The sequence below is a fragment of the Clinocottus analis genome, unplaced genomic scaffold (genome assembly GCF_023055335.1).
Source record: "Clinocottus analis isolate CAN_PGR_092001 unplaced genomic scaffold, fCliAna1.0.p SCAF_23, whole genome shotgun sequence".
Lineage (NCBI taxonomy): Eukaryota > Metazoa > Chordata > Actinopteri > Perciformes > Cottidae > Clinocottus > Clinocottus analis.
Window position 1 is genome coordinate 7,077,039 of NW_027175965.1, and position 17,860 is coordinate 7,094,898.

The 17,860-nt window shown below is 39.7% G+C and overlaps 1 protein-coding gene across 1 annotated transcript in view; it reads right to left on the reverse strand.

Moving 5' to 3' along the window:
- Positions 1–17,040, reverse strand: part of pde4ba (phosphodiesterase 4B, cAMP-specific a) — a 132,898-nt gene extending 115,858 nt beyond the window's left edge. The window contains exons 1-2 of the mRNA XM_068589577.1: positions 16,980–17,040; positions 3,088–3,179 (exon numbers count right to left, since the gene is read on the reverse strand). Coding sequence (XP_068445678.1) covers positions 3,088–3,129 — 42 coding nt within the window. The 5' untranslated portion in view covers positions 3,130–3,179; positions 16,980–17,040. The remainder of the gene's footprint in view (positions 1–3,087; positions 3,180–16,979) is intronic.
- Between the last annotated feature and the right edge of the window lie 820 nt (positions 17,041–17,860).

Genomic DNA, 17,860 nt, shown 5'->3' on the forward strand with positions numbered 1-17,860 from the left:
CAAGGTAGTAGACCGATGTTGAGCCACCTTTTCAAAGGTTTAAAGGTTTGAAGATGCGTCTTCGTGAATTCAGTGTCAAGCCATTGCTTGAATAAATTTAAGATCAGAAAACATTGGCTTCTTTTAAAGGAAAAAGTTAGACATTTTTACTGATTTTAACGGAATACTTCCACATTTTGTTCGACATGATCAGAGTGAACTCCATACTTGAGTTAACTTACAGGTGGGAGGCAATCCGCTTTGCATAAAGACTGGAAGCGGGGAGACACAGCTGGCTCTGTCTTCACATCGAGCAGAAGTGTGTGGTTTCAGGAGACGTGATGTGCTTTCCCAAAAACTGTTTGCATGGAACGGTTTCGCTGGTTGCTGGTTGCTTGGCAAACTCACTGTGACAATAAGTTGTTGAAGTATTAACTCCTCATGTAGAACAAAAAGGATTTGTGTTATTAGACGTCTGTAGAGGTGTTCGTAGGCATTTTGGTTCAACTTAAGACAGCCAGGCTAGTAACTTCCCCTTGCTTTCAATCTTCATGAGCTAAGCTACATAAATGTGGTATCAATTCTATCATCAAATCTCAGGTGCAAGGCAAAAAAACAAATTATATTGCCCCAGTTTATGGAAAACCTTCTGTGTACTTTAAAGACACATACGCTTCAGTGTGACTCTGTACTATCAAATGTTTCTCTTACCCCTCTAAAATAAAGTACATGTCATTCACTCAATAGCTTGCTCCCATTCATGTGCAAAGGCTTGTTGTGAAAGGCCGAATCAGAGATGTGTTGCACATCTTAATTCTAACTCTGGATTAGTTAAAGTAGTTAAAACAAGGGTTAAAACAGGATTAGTTTATGTTCAATGTCTTCCATGATGGATTCCCACAAAATGTAAACAAATTCACAATGTATGTTTAACAAATACGAAACTAAATATCGCTGAATTATGCCATATTTCTCCTAAACTAAATATAACTGCTAATCCAGGTTTAGTCTAGGTTTAAAATAACTGGTGCAACAGTTTTGATCTAGATTTAAATGGAAATCAAACCGAGATTACCAAAGGGTTAGATTTACCCAGGATTAGTTGTAAACTAAGGTTAAACTAGGTTTAAAGTTTGATGCAACTGGATTCAAAGACAAACCTGGTTTGAACCGAGTTCAAGAGTTAATCCTTGTTGGTGCAACCCAGCCATAGTGACTCAGGCTGATATTCTCTCCCTCCCAGAAGCTGCCGCTGACAACTACAGTGACGGATCGACCGGCTCAGGTCGGCAGGTCAGACGCCCGAAAGCTGAGGCGAGAAGTGTTGATTTGATGAGTGTGGAAGTCCACTACGGTCACTGCACCTTAAAGGTCTGGGAGCTGCTCTAGGAACAGCCTGCCCTTCAGTTTGTTTTTCTGATCCAGGGGTTAAAAAAACAGAACAATGAGTCACTCTACTGAATGTGATTTGGCTGAAAGCTTAACATCACCCCTTCAAGAAAATAGGTAAAGGTAAAGGTTAGAGGGTCGAGGAAAATAAGGAGAAAATTAAAAGGACGTGCAATGGACACATGGGTGAGGTAATCAAGTGAGAGAAAAGAATGTACTCAAATGGAGAAACAATGTACACAATGTACAAAATGACACGGCGAGAGAAATAATGGATAATGCACACCCACACCTTCAGTACTGTTTGAGCGACAGGACCAATCGTCCACAGCCACTGGTAAGTGCATGTTTCTGTCCATACGGTGGGAACGTATAGTATGAATGTGTAGGCGCCGCACGGGAGCTTTCCCAACCATTTCTCCAACAAGTGAATGCAATTGATTTTCAAAAGCAAGTGTGGTGTGTGGCAGCAGGGTGTGCTGGAAGTGTTGTTCAACTCAAGGAAGTTGACTACTTTTTTTTCCCCCGGAGCCTTGAGCCTTTGTGTTATCTTACACGTCGAATCAGGATTCAACCATGAATACGTGTTGTGTTTTAGTAGGTTAGTGTTGAGTTTTACATCGAAATAGTTCCCAAGAAAAGTGTCTGTCGTAAAGGCTCCAGATGAAAAAAGATGCTTAGCGAGCTCACCTGCAGGCGTCGGTCCTGAGCAGCAGGGTTTTTTCCCTCAAAGATAAATAGACCTATAACAAGGCCACTGTTCCCACAGGATTATGTGAGACTCTGCTGGGTGGACGAGTTATGAAAAATGCTTGTTTTTTTGTTCATACATGTGCAAAAAAAAAAAGGTATGAGGTTTGCATGAATAAAAACCGCGACAAATGAATAGAATATGTGGATAAAAGATTAGCTCTCCACATGCATACATTTAAATTGGTGGCAAGGATCAGCAGCAGATCAAACATAGGTGCAGGATGTGTCGTGCTGAGGTGTCAAAGACGATACACAATGTGTGCACGCGCCGGTACCTGGCGGGGTTTAAACATCGCACCACATGTATACGACCTGTTAGTCAGATTGAGATCAGAGAAAGAGGGAAACGCAGCGGGGAGAAGATGGGACCGAACCAAACAAAGTGTGTGCAAGAGATATGATGGAGGAGGAGAGAGCCAGACAACGCTCAGAAAAGAGCTGTCACAACATGGGGTGACTAACAATAAAGGAAAGATTTAGAGTATCGCATAGAAAGTCCTGGATTCTGTGTGGATGTAGACAACTTCTTAACGCTGCTTTTGCCAGTAGAAAACTGAATACCTCCTACTATTTGTTCTTGATTCACACTGTTACAAAAATAAACCCGTCTCTGTCTCTCTGTCAGAGATTCATGCACGCTACTCAGTGTGTATGCCTCTTTTTAGTCTCTATAAAAAAACATTTTGTTGAATTAGTAAGAACAAGGAATGTATTTGTGTTTTTTAACCCTGACTTTACAACAAGGTCAATATGTTTAAACACAGTGTACTTAAACTCTCCTTCAGCAATGACATCAAATGTGTTTGATTGAATTATGGCATATATATATATATATATATATATATATATATATATATATATATATATATATATACATACATACATACATACATACATACATATATATATATATATGTTCATTCCATTATGTAATTGGTGAGATGATTCAGTGACATGATGACTTACATTGTTGGGAGACACTGTGAGAACACTCCTGCTCTTCCTCATCTTTCCTCGAGTATCTCCCTCGCTGTCCGACCACAGCTTCACATGGACACCTGGAACAACAAAGAGACAAATATGTTTGTTGTTTTAGAACAAATGAATATGAGACCGCTGGGCTTGATGGGATATCAATTACCAGATCAACTAATAATGTAAACTATTATTAGTTGCAGACCTGATACAAGTAATGATATCAAGCATATGAGGCTACTAAAGACACTTTGTGCATTTAAAGTCTACTGCAAACTACATTTTATACATTTGGCACTGACTGAAGTATTCAACGATGTATGTTAACTCTTTGCAGACTCAAAAACAAATCACTTCACGTCACAGCGGCTCCTACAAAAGGAAAGTACACAGAAACGATTCCTCATGGTGTAGAAGCAGCCGCTTAGGCCGAGCTGAGGCAACAGCAGGCAGAGGATGACTTGAAGAATATGAGAGTATGTCAAGAGTGAATGTTGAAGCGTTACTGAGGTGTTCTGCCTGAACTGGGTCACAGATTATGAAGACTGCAAATTACACACACCATCCTGACATTTATCTTATTGTGCTGCTAATAGAGCAAATTAGAGAAAACAGCCTCTGCCTTTGAGTCGCTGTAAGAATATAACTGTTAGATGTGTTATGTAATAAGATTACAGTCTTACATGAACAACACCACAACGTGTACACACGTGATAACACACAACTGGTATGTAATATAAAACACAACGAACTTAAAGATCAATGCATATTTAATCCCAAAACATGTTAATTATCATGTGTAATGTAGAGCAATGGGGTGCATCGTAAACAGATGCATAAACAAACCAAAATGAACACACAAATCACGCACGAGCACACGTGATCTACACAACTGATTAACACCCATCACGACTCCTTCAGCTAATCTTTCCATTTTACTAATCCTTATTAGTTTTCGCTCTTGCCTCGACAAATTGTGTCATTTTTGTAATTATTCCTCTCAATAACACATAATGAAACCTGACCCCCCCCCCCCCCACACACACACACACACACACACCCCTCCCTTCATTCAAAGCAGGAGACAGGATTGACTCCACAGTCATTGAGCTTCTCTCTAATGAGCCAATTGAGGCCGTCGTTAAAAGGCCCTGAGAGCTCACATGTTCTCCTGTGACTCCATGACGGTTTATTTTCTTTCCACCCTTCAGCATCAGCGAGGGCGAGGTAAGCGTCAGCCGAGGAAAACAGCAATACAGAGGGAGGGACTGGCGGTAAAAGATTAAAGAGATGGATGTTTCAGGGAATATCAGGCCCAATTAGAGGAGGAGGGGTTCAGAAGATGACGTGAAGATGGAGAATTAGGAAGCGGAGGAAGACACAGTCGGAGGACTCGATAAGGTCTTTCTGTTTAGTGGAATAGTTCAACAATTATTGAAATGTGTTGAATCCCATTGCGTGCTAAACTAAGTTAACCAGCTGCTGGTTTCATCGTCATGTTTACCGTTCAGATGATAATGGGATCAATCTTTTCTTCTAACTCAACACAAGAAAGTATAAAGTGTACTTTCCAAAATGTCAATTTGCAAACAAAGTAAAGTCGCCTTTAGGAGATAAATATTCTGTCACAATAATTAATTAGATTATTTTTTTAATTGATTTGTTTTGAATATGTAACAGGCAATAATAAGAAAATAAAGTAAGAGTGAGTAAGAAAACATATACAGCAATGTTCTAAATAAATAATGTTTGAAAAGGAAATAGGTATACGACCCTATTGCCTTTCTATGAACTAAATCATAAACACAATGTTTATATGTTCTTAAAAATGACCAAAGCAACAATTACAACAATCATCACAGTCCAGAGAAAGACCACACCCTTTCCTCATCCCTATAGCGCTCAAAAAACGCTCTTTTATACACTTTATTATTCTGCTGCCGGGAGGTAAACGTGTTCTGTCTACAACATGTGTGCAGTCGGTAATTGAGATCAACCGCTCATGTCCTTGAAGCAGATGGACACGTTTCAGATGGAAAAGAGAGGACAACCTTGACACTATTACATGAATCCACTCCCATGACACCACCCGATGGAGGAAGAGCAAACGCTGCAGAAGAACATACAGGATTCCTCTTAAAAGCCTTGACATGGATGTTTCTGGACGGCTACAAGAGCTCGCGACAAAGCACCTTCAACCGATCATTACTTTTTATTAAAATGTTCTCCCACAGTGTAATTTGTCTAAACTTTACAGTAACAAACCGACAGGTAACACAGACTGTCGGCTAGTGATTTCTAGGATAGCTCAAAAGCACGTGTACATACATTTCATAGTGAGCAAAGCTGCTGACGATGATCAGAGTTCACGGTCTTGGAGGGAGTTTAATTGCACTGCAATGGTAGAAGGATTTTCTAACGTCCCTTTTTCTGAGGCTACATTGTTACTCTGATTACAGTTTTTCTCCAAAACGATCGTTTAAACAGATTTATTATTATAACAAATCATTTTGTTGGAATTACTAAATCTTCAATATGTTTGTTCTCTCACTCGTCGTTACACGTGATGCGTAAATCTTTTCCATTAACCAATAAGCACGCCAGACTTAATTGGCGTAAATGCAAAACATAGTTCTTTCTCCTCATCGTGTGTAGTGTGAGTTTTTTTGCGAAAGATATTGTATAAAGTTTGAAAAGTATTGAGCTTATTGAGATGAATGACATTAATTAGGTAATTTAGTAGGAAAAAATGTCTTGAATATAAATAATACAGAGGCAATAATCAGTGGCAGAGCTTCTCTGTGGGGATCCGTTTCAGTTATCACCATTAGCAGATAATTAATGGGTACAGAGGACATTTGTGTTTTGGAGCAAAGCTGAAAATTGTGCACAGATGTAGAAAGCAGTTTATGGACACAGATTAGTGCTGTAACTCAGGAGATGATGCACACTGCTACTAACGAGGTGTGTGTGTGTGTGTGTGTGTGTGTGTGTGTGGGTGTGTGTTATGGTGTATTCTAATTAGCATTACTTCTGCCTAATTGGGAACATTAGTTTAGACAGGTGTGACACACAAACATCAACGCCTGCAAGCAATCAAGCTAACTATGCTCTCTGAATGATAATAACCAAATGATCTCTGAAGCGTTAGAGTTTAAGTGTCAGCGGCTTTTCTCAAAAGAAAACGTGGCCTGTCTCGCCTTTCACTTGCAGTCAAATGAAGAAAGGGGCAGAAAGCTAGACAACGTGAAACACAACCTCAGAAAGCTTTTCAAAGTGGCAAAGGCACTTCTTAACAGGTGCACTGTTCTGAACAAAGTCTTTGCTTGGCGACAAACCCACGCGTTAAATATGTGATAATGGAATTCTAGTAGTTAAACCGTGGTACTGCTTTGTCTGTGTTTTTTTGTTGAACGCATAATTCTGGAGGTGAATGTTCCCTCTTGACCCTCTGCAGCTCGTTGTACTGAGTGCGATGCAGCTTCTCATTATTCATTGTTTACTGGCAGGCATTCAGAGTGCAGTATCTGCTGTACACCTCCAGGAAGTGGCACTTGGCTACAAGACAAACATTTCCTTTCCAAGACATTAGGCAGGCAATGGATCATAAAGAAATCCCCGAGAAACCAATTCCCCCTCCTCCCCCTCCCCGGCCTGCAGTTCTCAGGTGTTTAATTTAACATGTCGCACAGGGAGACACTTTCAGGCGTCGTGGCAAAGTGTGACATGATGTTCCGTCGCGTCTTCGCACGCCCTCTCAAGTTCACATGCAGCGGCGTCGTTGGGAGGTGGCTTCGACAGAGCATGTCGTGTGTCAGCCGACGAGAGTGGAGATGACAAGCTCCACGTCTGAGTGTCCTGAGTGACCGACGGGCGCAGCAGGACGCCAGACGGAGGAGGGGAAGCAGAACGTGAGCAGCTGACTCTCAGTCGACCCGTCCTCCGGTCCACATTTCTGTCACCTGACTTAAAGTTAGATCTTCTCTGTTCTATAAGGTTGTAAAAAAGAGGTTAAGCTTGGTAGTTTAATACGAGGGCTTGTAAATGTACAAACAATCAACATGCATGTTTCTGACCATGCTTCTGTTCATTGCAAAGTGAGAATTTCTGTAAAACCAATCAGACTTCTGGTCCTCTGGATACCTCATGTTTTGCGGAGGATTTGCCTCCTACATTTATGTAACACTGTGTTGCTACTCTGGACACCATAGCGCCCTTTAAAATGTCTAAAGTTGTTCCTGCTTTAATGAAACTATCAATAATAAATCCATTAGAAGAGTTTGAAATGATGATTAATTGTGTTTCTCTCTGCACGTGCCATGGTTAACACTTCCTGATATATTTCCAGTATATTCCAGGAATTTCTACCTTTTGCTTTTTTGTTAATTTAACAAGTGATTAACAAGCTAATGCAGTGACCCAAGGAGTGGTTAAAAGACTCCAAAGACTTGAAGAAAGATACCACTTAAGTGACAATTAATGTCAATCCGAGGCTACAGGGACATTCAGTCTGTCTGCATTCAGTCATTGAGTCACTATCATCTGTCATGCTGTTGCGTCATGCAAGTAGACGAAAGGCGTACAACAAAAAAACATCAAATGCATTTGCAATATATTCTTTATAATTCCTTCTCTGTATATTATAGCACGCAGCGACTGTCTGCAGCGTGATCTATAGAAACATGAGATAATGTGCACTGACGCTCCACATCTTTCAATTTTCACTTCCTCATGTTTTCGATCATCTTTGTGTGTGCGGCTGCATGACTGTGTCTGTCTGTGAGGGAAAGGCAGAGAGCAACAGAGGCAGAGTGTGTGCGCACACACCGATAGCGTGACGGCAATACAAAGAAGCTCAACACAATTCTCAGAACTGTTTGAGTATTCTGTTGTTTTGGCCTTGTATAAATGAATACTGTGATTATAAATAAATACTTAGAACACCCTTAACATACAAGTTAATCCTGGACAGATTCTGAATCCTTACAAATCCTGTGGAAACACGCGGCAGTGCAAACTCACCTTTGACACGCAAGCTTAAACTTCATAAAAAATAATCTGTAATACAAATACAAAGTTAAGATTACATTGAGAAAGGAGAACACAATAGAAGTCCACGAGCCAGCCACTACATAAGTGAACAACGTGCCATGAATTAAATACTTGCTGGAAGAATTATTATTCTAAAAGTGTAACAGACCTGTTATTTTTTTTACCCTCGACTTGGTTAAATAATTCAGTTTTCATCATCCTGATATTTTGAGCTCAGTTTCAGCATAAATGCCCTTCTCTTTACATAAAAAACATGCATATATTTATATGTATATTGATCGTGAGGATAAGAATATATCGTTGCTGGTTATCATGAAGCCTCATAATAAAAAGCTCAGTGTTATTTAACTTCCTGACCGCAGAAGCGTTCCCTACAGAGTCTGACACGAAGCAGCTTGGCAGTATTTCATCATGTCGTTCAAGGTTGCTTCTTTTTTTTTTTTTTACCTAAGGTTCACTGGCTGGAAGAAATATTGATTTAGTCAGTGTAGCTCGTGTTCTTGTCATCTAATATTCAAATATATATTAAATATATTCTGTCTCATAGAAATAAACTATTCAAACACTGTCAAACTGTATACAATTTATGTTTCACAATAATACTAAATAACCACTTTCAGGATGATTGATACGACACTTTACTGAATCCAGAAAAGCAATCTAGTATTTCTTCCTTAATTAAAGGAAAAACCATTTCAAAAATGACTTTTCAAAATGTTTTATGTGATTTGAATCCTCTTCATCCACAAGCAGTTCCTCTGCACTAATCCAATATAAAGCACTCAGATGTCCAGGCAGAGGTGCTTTAAAAAGCTCCTATCAGGGATATCATCTCAGTTTGCTTAACCCTAAAAGTCCCTTCCTGTCGTCATTTACAGAAGACAGCAGTTATTTTATTTTCTGTGTTCTGGGTATCACATGATTATATATTTATTCAAATCTTTGTATGTTCTGTATTTCCTTTGTGATGCATTGTTTGAACAGAGAATCGGGGCACTGACGTTCATGGGAGTACTTTGGTCCACCAGCACATTAGAAACCTCACACCTACTGCAACGGCACAATATGTGGTCCCTGATTGGCTTTTTCAGGTTAGCACCTTAGTGTGGGGGTTGCCACACTGGTAATTACATCTGTATATAATGTCCTCACACTCGCAGCCTCAGGCTAGATAAAACATAACATTGGCATAAACAAATCTACTCCAAATATTTCACAAACCCTCCCACTCAGTTTAGCAATATTACTTAATGTACTATCAAACATGCTATCAGGGTAACTTAATTTGTTTCAGCTGGAAGAGCACGACTTGGCATAGCTACCGTATACATTTGAGTTAGTCAATTAAAAAGTGCAATTATTGATTTTGTCCTCTGGGGACAAGAAAATAGTTTCGCAGCTGCGACCTCGTGTCGCTTACACTGGAGTCATTCTCAAAAAGGGAAACGCCATCGTCAACAACAAACAATGTCCACGTATGAATTCCCTGTCACATGGAGATTGTCCTCTCAAGGAGAGTGACAGACAGAATCATTTAAGCAAGTGCCCCAAAAGTCGTAATGGAAAGATGGGTCAACAAAACACCAGACTTTAAAGGCACAATTTAACACATCTTTTGCTAGCACCTCCTCCATTATTGTGTATATGGTGTTCAAATGTGTTACTTTGACCCAAGCTTCATCGACTTCTGTGAGCACAACCACTCGCTGTTGACCACAGAAAAATGGATGAAAATTCATTATTTGAGTCTCTGGATTTCCACAAGAAATGATATTCAGAGTGAAATATCAGCGTGCCTAGTTTGTTATGAAGACATGTAGCAATCGACTATGTACAACATTAGCTTGTTAGCTTGTTTAGCCGTGTTGGTAAGTACAGCAGCAACCAACATTTGTTTGGTCTTTTTGTGCCTGACCCTAATCCAACCTCAAGCATGGGATGATGCTTTCAGAAGGCACTGACAAGTTGAGACGGGCATCAGATCAGAAAACCACTGAATGTGTTGTTTCACAGGGCACAGACAAACAAAATTACATGCAGCAAAGGCACACTGGAGACTCTACTCATATACTACATCCAGTTAGCATTGTGTCCTCCATTGCCACATAGACCAAGTCATTACCGTTCATATTAAAATGTAATCTATCATCTATTAGGAATATACAATGTTTTCATTTCAGATCTGCATCTTGTTGAGCAAACTTCCTTCCCTTTGGCTATAAACACAACATCAGAAGATCCCAGCCTGTGCTAGAACAAAAGGAGAGTATTAAATAGGCCAAACTCTACCGAGCGAGCAAAGTTTCGTGACACACTGAAGAGGGACGTATGTGAAACTATATTGAACAGGAATCTGCCGCCTACAGTCTCTGAAAGCCTCCCACATGAGAAAAAGAGGAGAAAAATCACAAAGCACGAGTAAGAGCAGTAGAAATAGATTCGTAGCTTGAATGTGGTTTTTTTTTCAGCTGGAATTTTTCACCTTGTTTTTTCCCCCTAACCCAGGTTTACTCAGCAAATGTAACAAATGACTAACCTTGAGAAAACAGTCCATTGCTGCTTGGGCACATACTTTAATTCAGCTGAAAAATAAACAAGTGCTACAGCAACATGACATTTTAAAATCGATTTCTAGACTCCCATTATGCAACTTATAGGTTCTCAAACCAGCTGTTGGAAAACTTCCCACCATTTTATGATTTATCTGCAGGAAGAAAAAATTCATTCTGTTCAGAGATTCCACTTTCGTCCTCACAGAGATCATTGGTGACAGAAAATCAGTGCTCAGGGAATTTCTTTAATGAGCAAAAGACTCTATTTCCTCTATATTTCTCTTTATAGGCCCTCTCTTTCCCATTTTAAAACCCCAACTTGAATGTTGTCATTTCATATACATAAACACAGCCGTGTCTCATGCATCCCAGCAACACCTCCTCAAGTGCTAGGTGAGACAATGCAAAAATCAAAAATTGATTAGCGTTCCTCATTTCTTTGCTTCCTCAAGCGGTGCCATTCTAGCAAAGGGCTGCAATCAAGAGTGAGGACTGCACTCCTGTTGATTATAGAGAGCGTAAAAACTGAGGAGGGACTTTGTTTATTATTAAAAAAAACAAGAGGACAAATGGCAGTGGAAAAATACTCTTACATACTGCACATGCTTGACTTTATCTCTGTGACTCTATTAAGTTGCAGTAAACATGTTTTTTTTACTTTGATTTTACTGAGCAATAAAGTTACAATATTTAGTTGTCATCTCACTGCTTAAAGGTACACATAGCTGCTTTTATTGTATCCTTATTTATTTATTCATCTTTGTGTTACTAGAATATCTTGAACTAAAATCTAAAGATGCGTAACTTTTGATTCGGCAAAGCATTACGTTTGAACTTGCCCTGCGTCATTTCAGCTGGTATAGCTATGCAGTAGTATTACTGTGCAGCATTTTCACGCAATCTGTTTGACATGGATTATGTTCATGGGATCAACTTGCGTTTGACCCAATCATAACCAAACGGCTGTCATGGGTTAATACCCTCGTCAACAGCTGCAATTCTACACATCACTGCTCACCCATGGAATTACAACACAGCGCATAAACAGACAGGATGCTCTGCTGAACAGAGTTGCTGGCAACCTGAAGGTTGGATGGTGCCACTTTGACTTCTATGTATATATCTATACTGTATATTATTTGGTGTCTTCATGAAAAGCTAATCAATCAGTTATAACCCAGTTCACACAAACACACAAAACATCCCGCAACCTGCAAATTGAAGCCTCAAATGTAACTGTGACAGAGCAGAATTATGGTTAGGTCGACTTGGAGATCGACAGGATAATCCTAAAATAATTCTATAGTAACACTATTGTGACTTCATATTAATACCATAGTGGTTAAAGACCTGCAGGGTCGGGTTGGTCTTCAGCATGTCAGAGAACAACAAGCACAAGTTTCTCCCACATCACCGAGTCAAGAGTCGAGAAGGTTAAAAGCTGTTGACTTGGAGACTGTAAATATCTGCTGCAATTCACCAGAGTATTGATTACCAAGGTATTACATGGAGAAAAATACAATATTTACTGGCTCTCGGGTCAAATAGATTCTTCTTGCCTTGACAGACTGAGGATCTTTTTCGACACAAACACAATTTCTCTTTTCACGGCGGGAAAACCACCGAGTGTAATTCATACCTTTTTAATCGTGGTTCTGTTCAATTGGGGAGTGGTCGCGAAACAGAGACACAGCACACACAACCCCGGTGTTGGCAGAAGCACACATGAATGCAATGAAGCCAGTGTTGATGCAGTGTGTTTGTCTGTGTGTCGGCTGTCTAACACCTTGGTCCAGAACGAAATATCTAAAAAACTAGTGTATGAATTATCATTAATTAACATTCTGAATCTCATGGTTGAGCAACCACTGGGAAAGCCGATCAAGTAAAAAATAATACATTTATAATATATATTATTATTATATTTATTAACATTTTCACTACTAACCACCATCCATTTGAAAGTGTAGTTGAAAGCACCGGTGTAGCATATTGTAATCTTGAGCAGAGAGTGTTGTATAACGTTAATAATTAGGCTGCTGTTTACTTCATTTGAGCAACCACGGGCAATACCATGAAGTTAGAGAGGTCTATCAGGCAAATAATCACAGTGTAATCAGCACTCACACATGGGAGCATACATTTATGCAACTACGAATAAAGGGCTCATTTAATGTAACAGATATCGCAGTTTAGATTTTTTTATTATATTAAGACTGTTTTTGCTGTTTTTGCAAATCGACTCTTCAGCTAGTAGTTCTTTTAAAAAAAAAAGAAAACGAGCTGCTCAGCCCAGATAGCTAGCTAACGCACCATATTTGCTGTTTATATTGCTTCTAATTGGGATGAAGAAAACATCTGTTGAGTATTTTAACGTAACATTGTTTGATTGTGTTGAATTTAAAAATTTAAAAAATGAACACCATCCAAGGGTTAATCCAACATCCGATAGTTAAAAACCCTATGAATTACGGATTTTTCCCGCCAATATTTTAATAAACACAAAAAAAGGGGTAAAATGTGTCAAGACAAGATGAAAACAAGATGAAGCATCAAGCCCCTGGAGCACCTTGGATTGCATTCATTCTGCCAGAGGCTATTCTTTGTTTGGACAGAGCAAACAGAGTGCAGGTGCAGCAAGGACACAAAGAAACTGTAACAACCAAATTGTAGGAAGGGTAGATAAAAATAGCCATATTGAAAATAAAAAAAAGGTTTCAAAGAAGTAAAATATGAGCCTGGTTTGTTGTTTTTTGATGTATGTGCTTTGTTGCTGTCTAATACACTTAACAGCAGAACTATAGCTTTGTAAAGGTAACAGTCTTTCTGAGAGTGAGAGAAGAGCGACCCTTTGTTTATGCACTTCAATTCACAATAAATTAACCAAGATTTTTCATGTTGGTCTGGGATGTTTACAAGAGGCTTGACTCTCAGAGGCAAGGAGAGAAAGTGAGACCGAACAACTCTCAACCTTTCTATCAATCTATACTGGATTGTGAAAACGATGACGTAAGGCAGATAGTATGACAAAGAAGCCATCGAACAGCTGTAGCCTTTAAACGTGTCAAACTATGAAACATTTCACAAAACCTCCCAGAGAGCCACAGTGTTCATGACACATGCATTGGGTAATCTTCATCTTCTGACGAAGAGCATAGGATGTGATTAAAAACTCTACAACGGCCACTATGTGGACCTTGAGGGAACTTTGTAAAAGAATAAGAATGAATTTCAATTTTTGATCTCAGCTCGGTGGACTCTGTAACCTTCAGGTTGCGCATGACAAATAATGTCTCAGATCACTGGCGGTTCTAATAGATTATAAAAAGAATATCTCCACAGGTACTATTATGTACAAAATGAAAATACAAGTGTGCAGATGTTGCATTGATAAATTAATACTTCTTTCCGCTCCATACTTCTAACAAAAGCCCAATTATCATGAAATTGGCTCTGGCTGTCAATGTTGTAATTATAGTTGGCTGACAACCACTTAGTCTACATTTCTTGTTCAATCTTTTTTCCCCATACTAATGCATGGGCTCAAACAGCTGTGTCTGCTCCTCCACCATTATATATCAATTCCATTTGGCCTATAGATCTACGGGCATTTTCCTGCCGTGGCTCTATCGACCAGAGAAGTGGAAGCCCACTTAAAAAAAGCCCAGTGAAGATGATGGCGGGATGGATCGGAATAGTTTATAAATGGCTGATACAAGAAGAGGAGGAATGGTATGTTGTGAAACTACAATTTGATATGTGGAATGACAGAAAACATGAAGGACATGTTCATCAGTCAAAGTGGGAAAGTGAATCTGCCTCAATCACATGACATTTACAGTATTTGAACAGAACAGCGATTACCATAAACAAATAACGTACATAATTCTCATTATTTCATTAATTTGAGCTATTTTCTTATTATTATTTCTTGCATTTATAACAAGCTATTAGACACATTTTAGCTAGTTACATTGATTTTACGTTCAAACATTTGAACTTGGAGAGAAAACATTTAACTACGACTCATAAAACAAGCAAACAAGTCTAATAATATATATTAAGTTTAATTAAAATATTTTTAAAATATATATTTTTTAATTTTTTAAGTTTAAGTTTAAAAATTAAAAAAATAAAATTTAAAAAACTTAAACTTAAATTTAAAAAACTTAAAAACTTCAATTTTAAAAACCTAAAAAACTTATTTTTTAAAAACCTTTTAAGCAGCCCCAGTGCTACGGTTGACCTACACTTATGAAACTTGGTTGGCATATGTAATACATGTAAACTGAAAATAAAGTCTCGTGGACCATCTTCTAAACCGTACAGTAAGTCGGATGCGCCCCCGAATAAAACTCACTGTTTTTGGACAACACTTGAGTTGTGAAAGCTCACAGCCTCCTAAGACCGATTGACTTGACATTTGGCCCACACGTTTGGGTGGCTGTTCTCTGCAAAATACAGATTGAAACCCTTAAGCTCCGCCTACTTATATTTTCCGCCATTTTAAATTTTTGGGGGGAAAAAATATTTTTTCCCCAAATCTTCCTAAACTCTCTGTTCGATTCTCACAAAATTCCCCGACGTGCTGGAGCGAGGGCCCGCTCACAGCTGCGAGCAGCTGGAGTTGACTTTGCGATGGCAGCCCAAAATTTCACTAGAGTCTGACAAGCAGCAGATACATATTTTTTAAGGAGGATTGGCAATAAATGATGGAGTTTTTCTTTTGCTCCTCACGTCAACACAAACCCTCCCTACGCCTTTAATGATGAACTAACCCCTCGATGAGACATCAATGGTGTTTGCTTAGGATTTTCAAACTTGAGGCCCCAGCAGGTTTTCATCAGTGTTTGAGTTATATGTTTGCAGAATAGCAATGATGTGTATTAAAGATAGTGTGCCCACTTACTTTGTGAGTACACCACTCTGAGCAGGCTCATTGGTTGGCACACACGCTGAGCGCTAAATTACTAAATGTATGATAACTACACACACTTTTGTTATGTAATCAAAGTGCCCAGCACTCAATTATAATCTCAAAGTGGGTCACTGTAACCAATCTCTGCCCCATAATGACACCAAATGACACCTAATTGTTCCAGTGCGAGGAAGAAAGAGTGAAAGACCGAAGATGTGGGATGCATGTGAGAAGAGCTGGAGGAGTTAAAGGTAGAGGAGTCTCAGGCGAGCAGGTAAGCGTGGAGAGAGTGCCCGGGTATCAGTAAGGGAGAATCAGAGGTTTATGAGTAAGACATGGACAGTGGAGAAAGAGACAGAAATGACAACAAAAAAAGAGCGAGTGAATAGAGAAAAGAAATTCGTCAGCCAGCTGGCTCACGAGCAGATTGATCTGTGTGTGTGTTCACAGTTTCCTTCACAAAGCCGGGACCTGCTGGTTTGAATCAGTCACCACTGGGAGTCCTCACGTTGGCTTTCAGTCCTGCGAGGAATTCCCCTTCAATCAAATCTGCTGCACAGTTCATGATCTGAATACATAAACAAGCTCTGGGTCACAGATTGAAAAAAACGAAATGCTAATTATGTGATCATAAAAGTCAGACAGGCCGAGACCAATCTGTCTGTCAGTCAGGACCAGAAATGGTAAAACTCAACTCAAATCAAGCTGCTCGGTGGCCGACAGGCGCTTTGACAGCTTTGAATTTGGGGGCATGTGGTCCTGATAGATGCATTATAATAATAACATAATTCACTTTTTGGAAGTGGGTGCGTTAACACTGTTTGAATATCAAGCAGTGTCCACATGGCCAGTGTGTCTCCTCCCGGGACTAATGAGTGCTTTCCTGGAAGGTATAGACGCAGCTGAGGATGACATTTATACACTGTTCAATACCGCTGCTGGAAATGTGAATGTGAATATTAATCGATGGCACTTGAGCTGATGGGCAGACGAAACTACTCAGAGCCCGGCAAATAATTATATTCTGCACCAATAACCAATTAATAATGAAAGGTGACATGTCATGACAAGTATTTTTAGACTATACATCAGTCATTATTAGAGGTAGTATGTCTCCTTGCATGGATATGACAGGGATGCTGTGATGTGTAGGGTTCAAGTGGTCACTCCTTTAGGATGCAGCCTGCCAATATGAATTAAAGAAAGAGGGAAAGGGGGGGCTGGGGTTAGGTTAGGGTGAACTTAACGATAACAGCAGCCAAACAAAGCCAACTGAAATGTTTTTTCTCGTCTCGAAGCTCGTCTGGCTCATAAAATAAAAATAAAATTGGACAGCCTGAGAGGAACAGCTTATTGATTACCTTCTCCGCAGCTCCTCCACGCACGTGGGGACAAAGGGAATCCCGACGCCTTTTGCGCGTTGTTTTCTGACGGAGAACAGCAGCTGGCCCAAAAAAGAGAGGAAGATGTCTTATTCCGTGTCCGCGTGTGTTTTCTCCATCCTCTGCTGGAGTGTGTTTGCTGTACTGCTGCCCACAGCGAGCAGGGGGATCCGGACTCCTCGCTCGGGTTTTGGTAGACACATGATCTAATGCTTTCTTGATTGTCCACTTTCTTTTCTTTTTTTTCCACCCGAGATTTAAAAGTGAAACCAAACTGGCCCGTTAATTAAACTGAGTGCTGCGTGTCCCAGTTGTATTCCGAGTATTCACGAGGCTTCCTTCCAGCAGCGAGCTGCTCGTGTTTGATGGGATGAGGGCTTTCGCGTATCAGATACATCTGAAACTCGGCGATCCCCTCCAACATCCCTCCCTCCATCTCTCCCTCCCTCCCTCCCTCTCTCCCTCCAGCCGACGAGCAGTGTGGACCAATTGAGAGGCAGAAAGACCGCGAGAGAGACCATCAGAGCTCGTGAGGCTGATCTGGGACCAGCGAGCACTCAACTACAGAATGAAGCGTTTACTGTGGTTTCACATCTTTATCATTACGAGTGAATATTATTAAACGAAGTATATTCACGTCAGTAGCCTGGTTTTGTTTAATAATGAAATAGGATTGCATAACTATCGACATTTGAAACATGTATACATCTGTAAACTCAACACTTTATACATGTTTAGCTTAATACATATTAATTCATGCATTGACGTAATTAAATGTACATGTCTTTGTTCACACTTTCAGTCAATGTCATGGTTCTTTTTCGCTAAAATAATATATAAAGCATGCAAACAAAATGAAC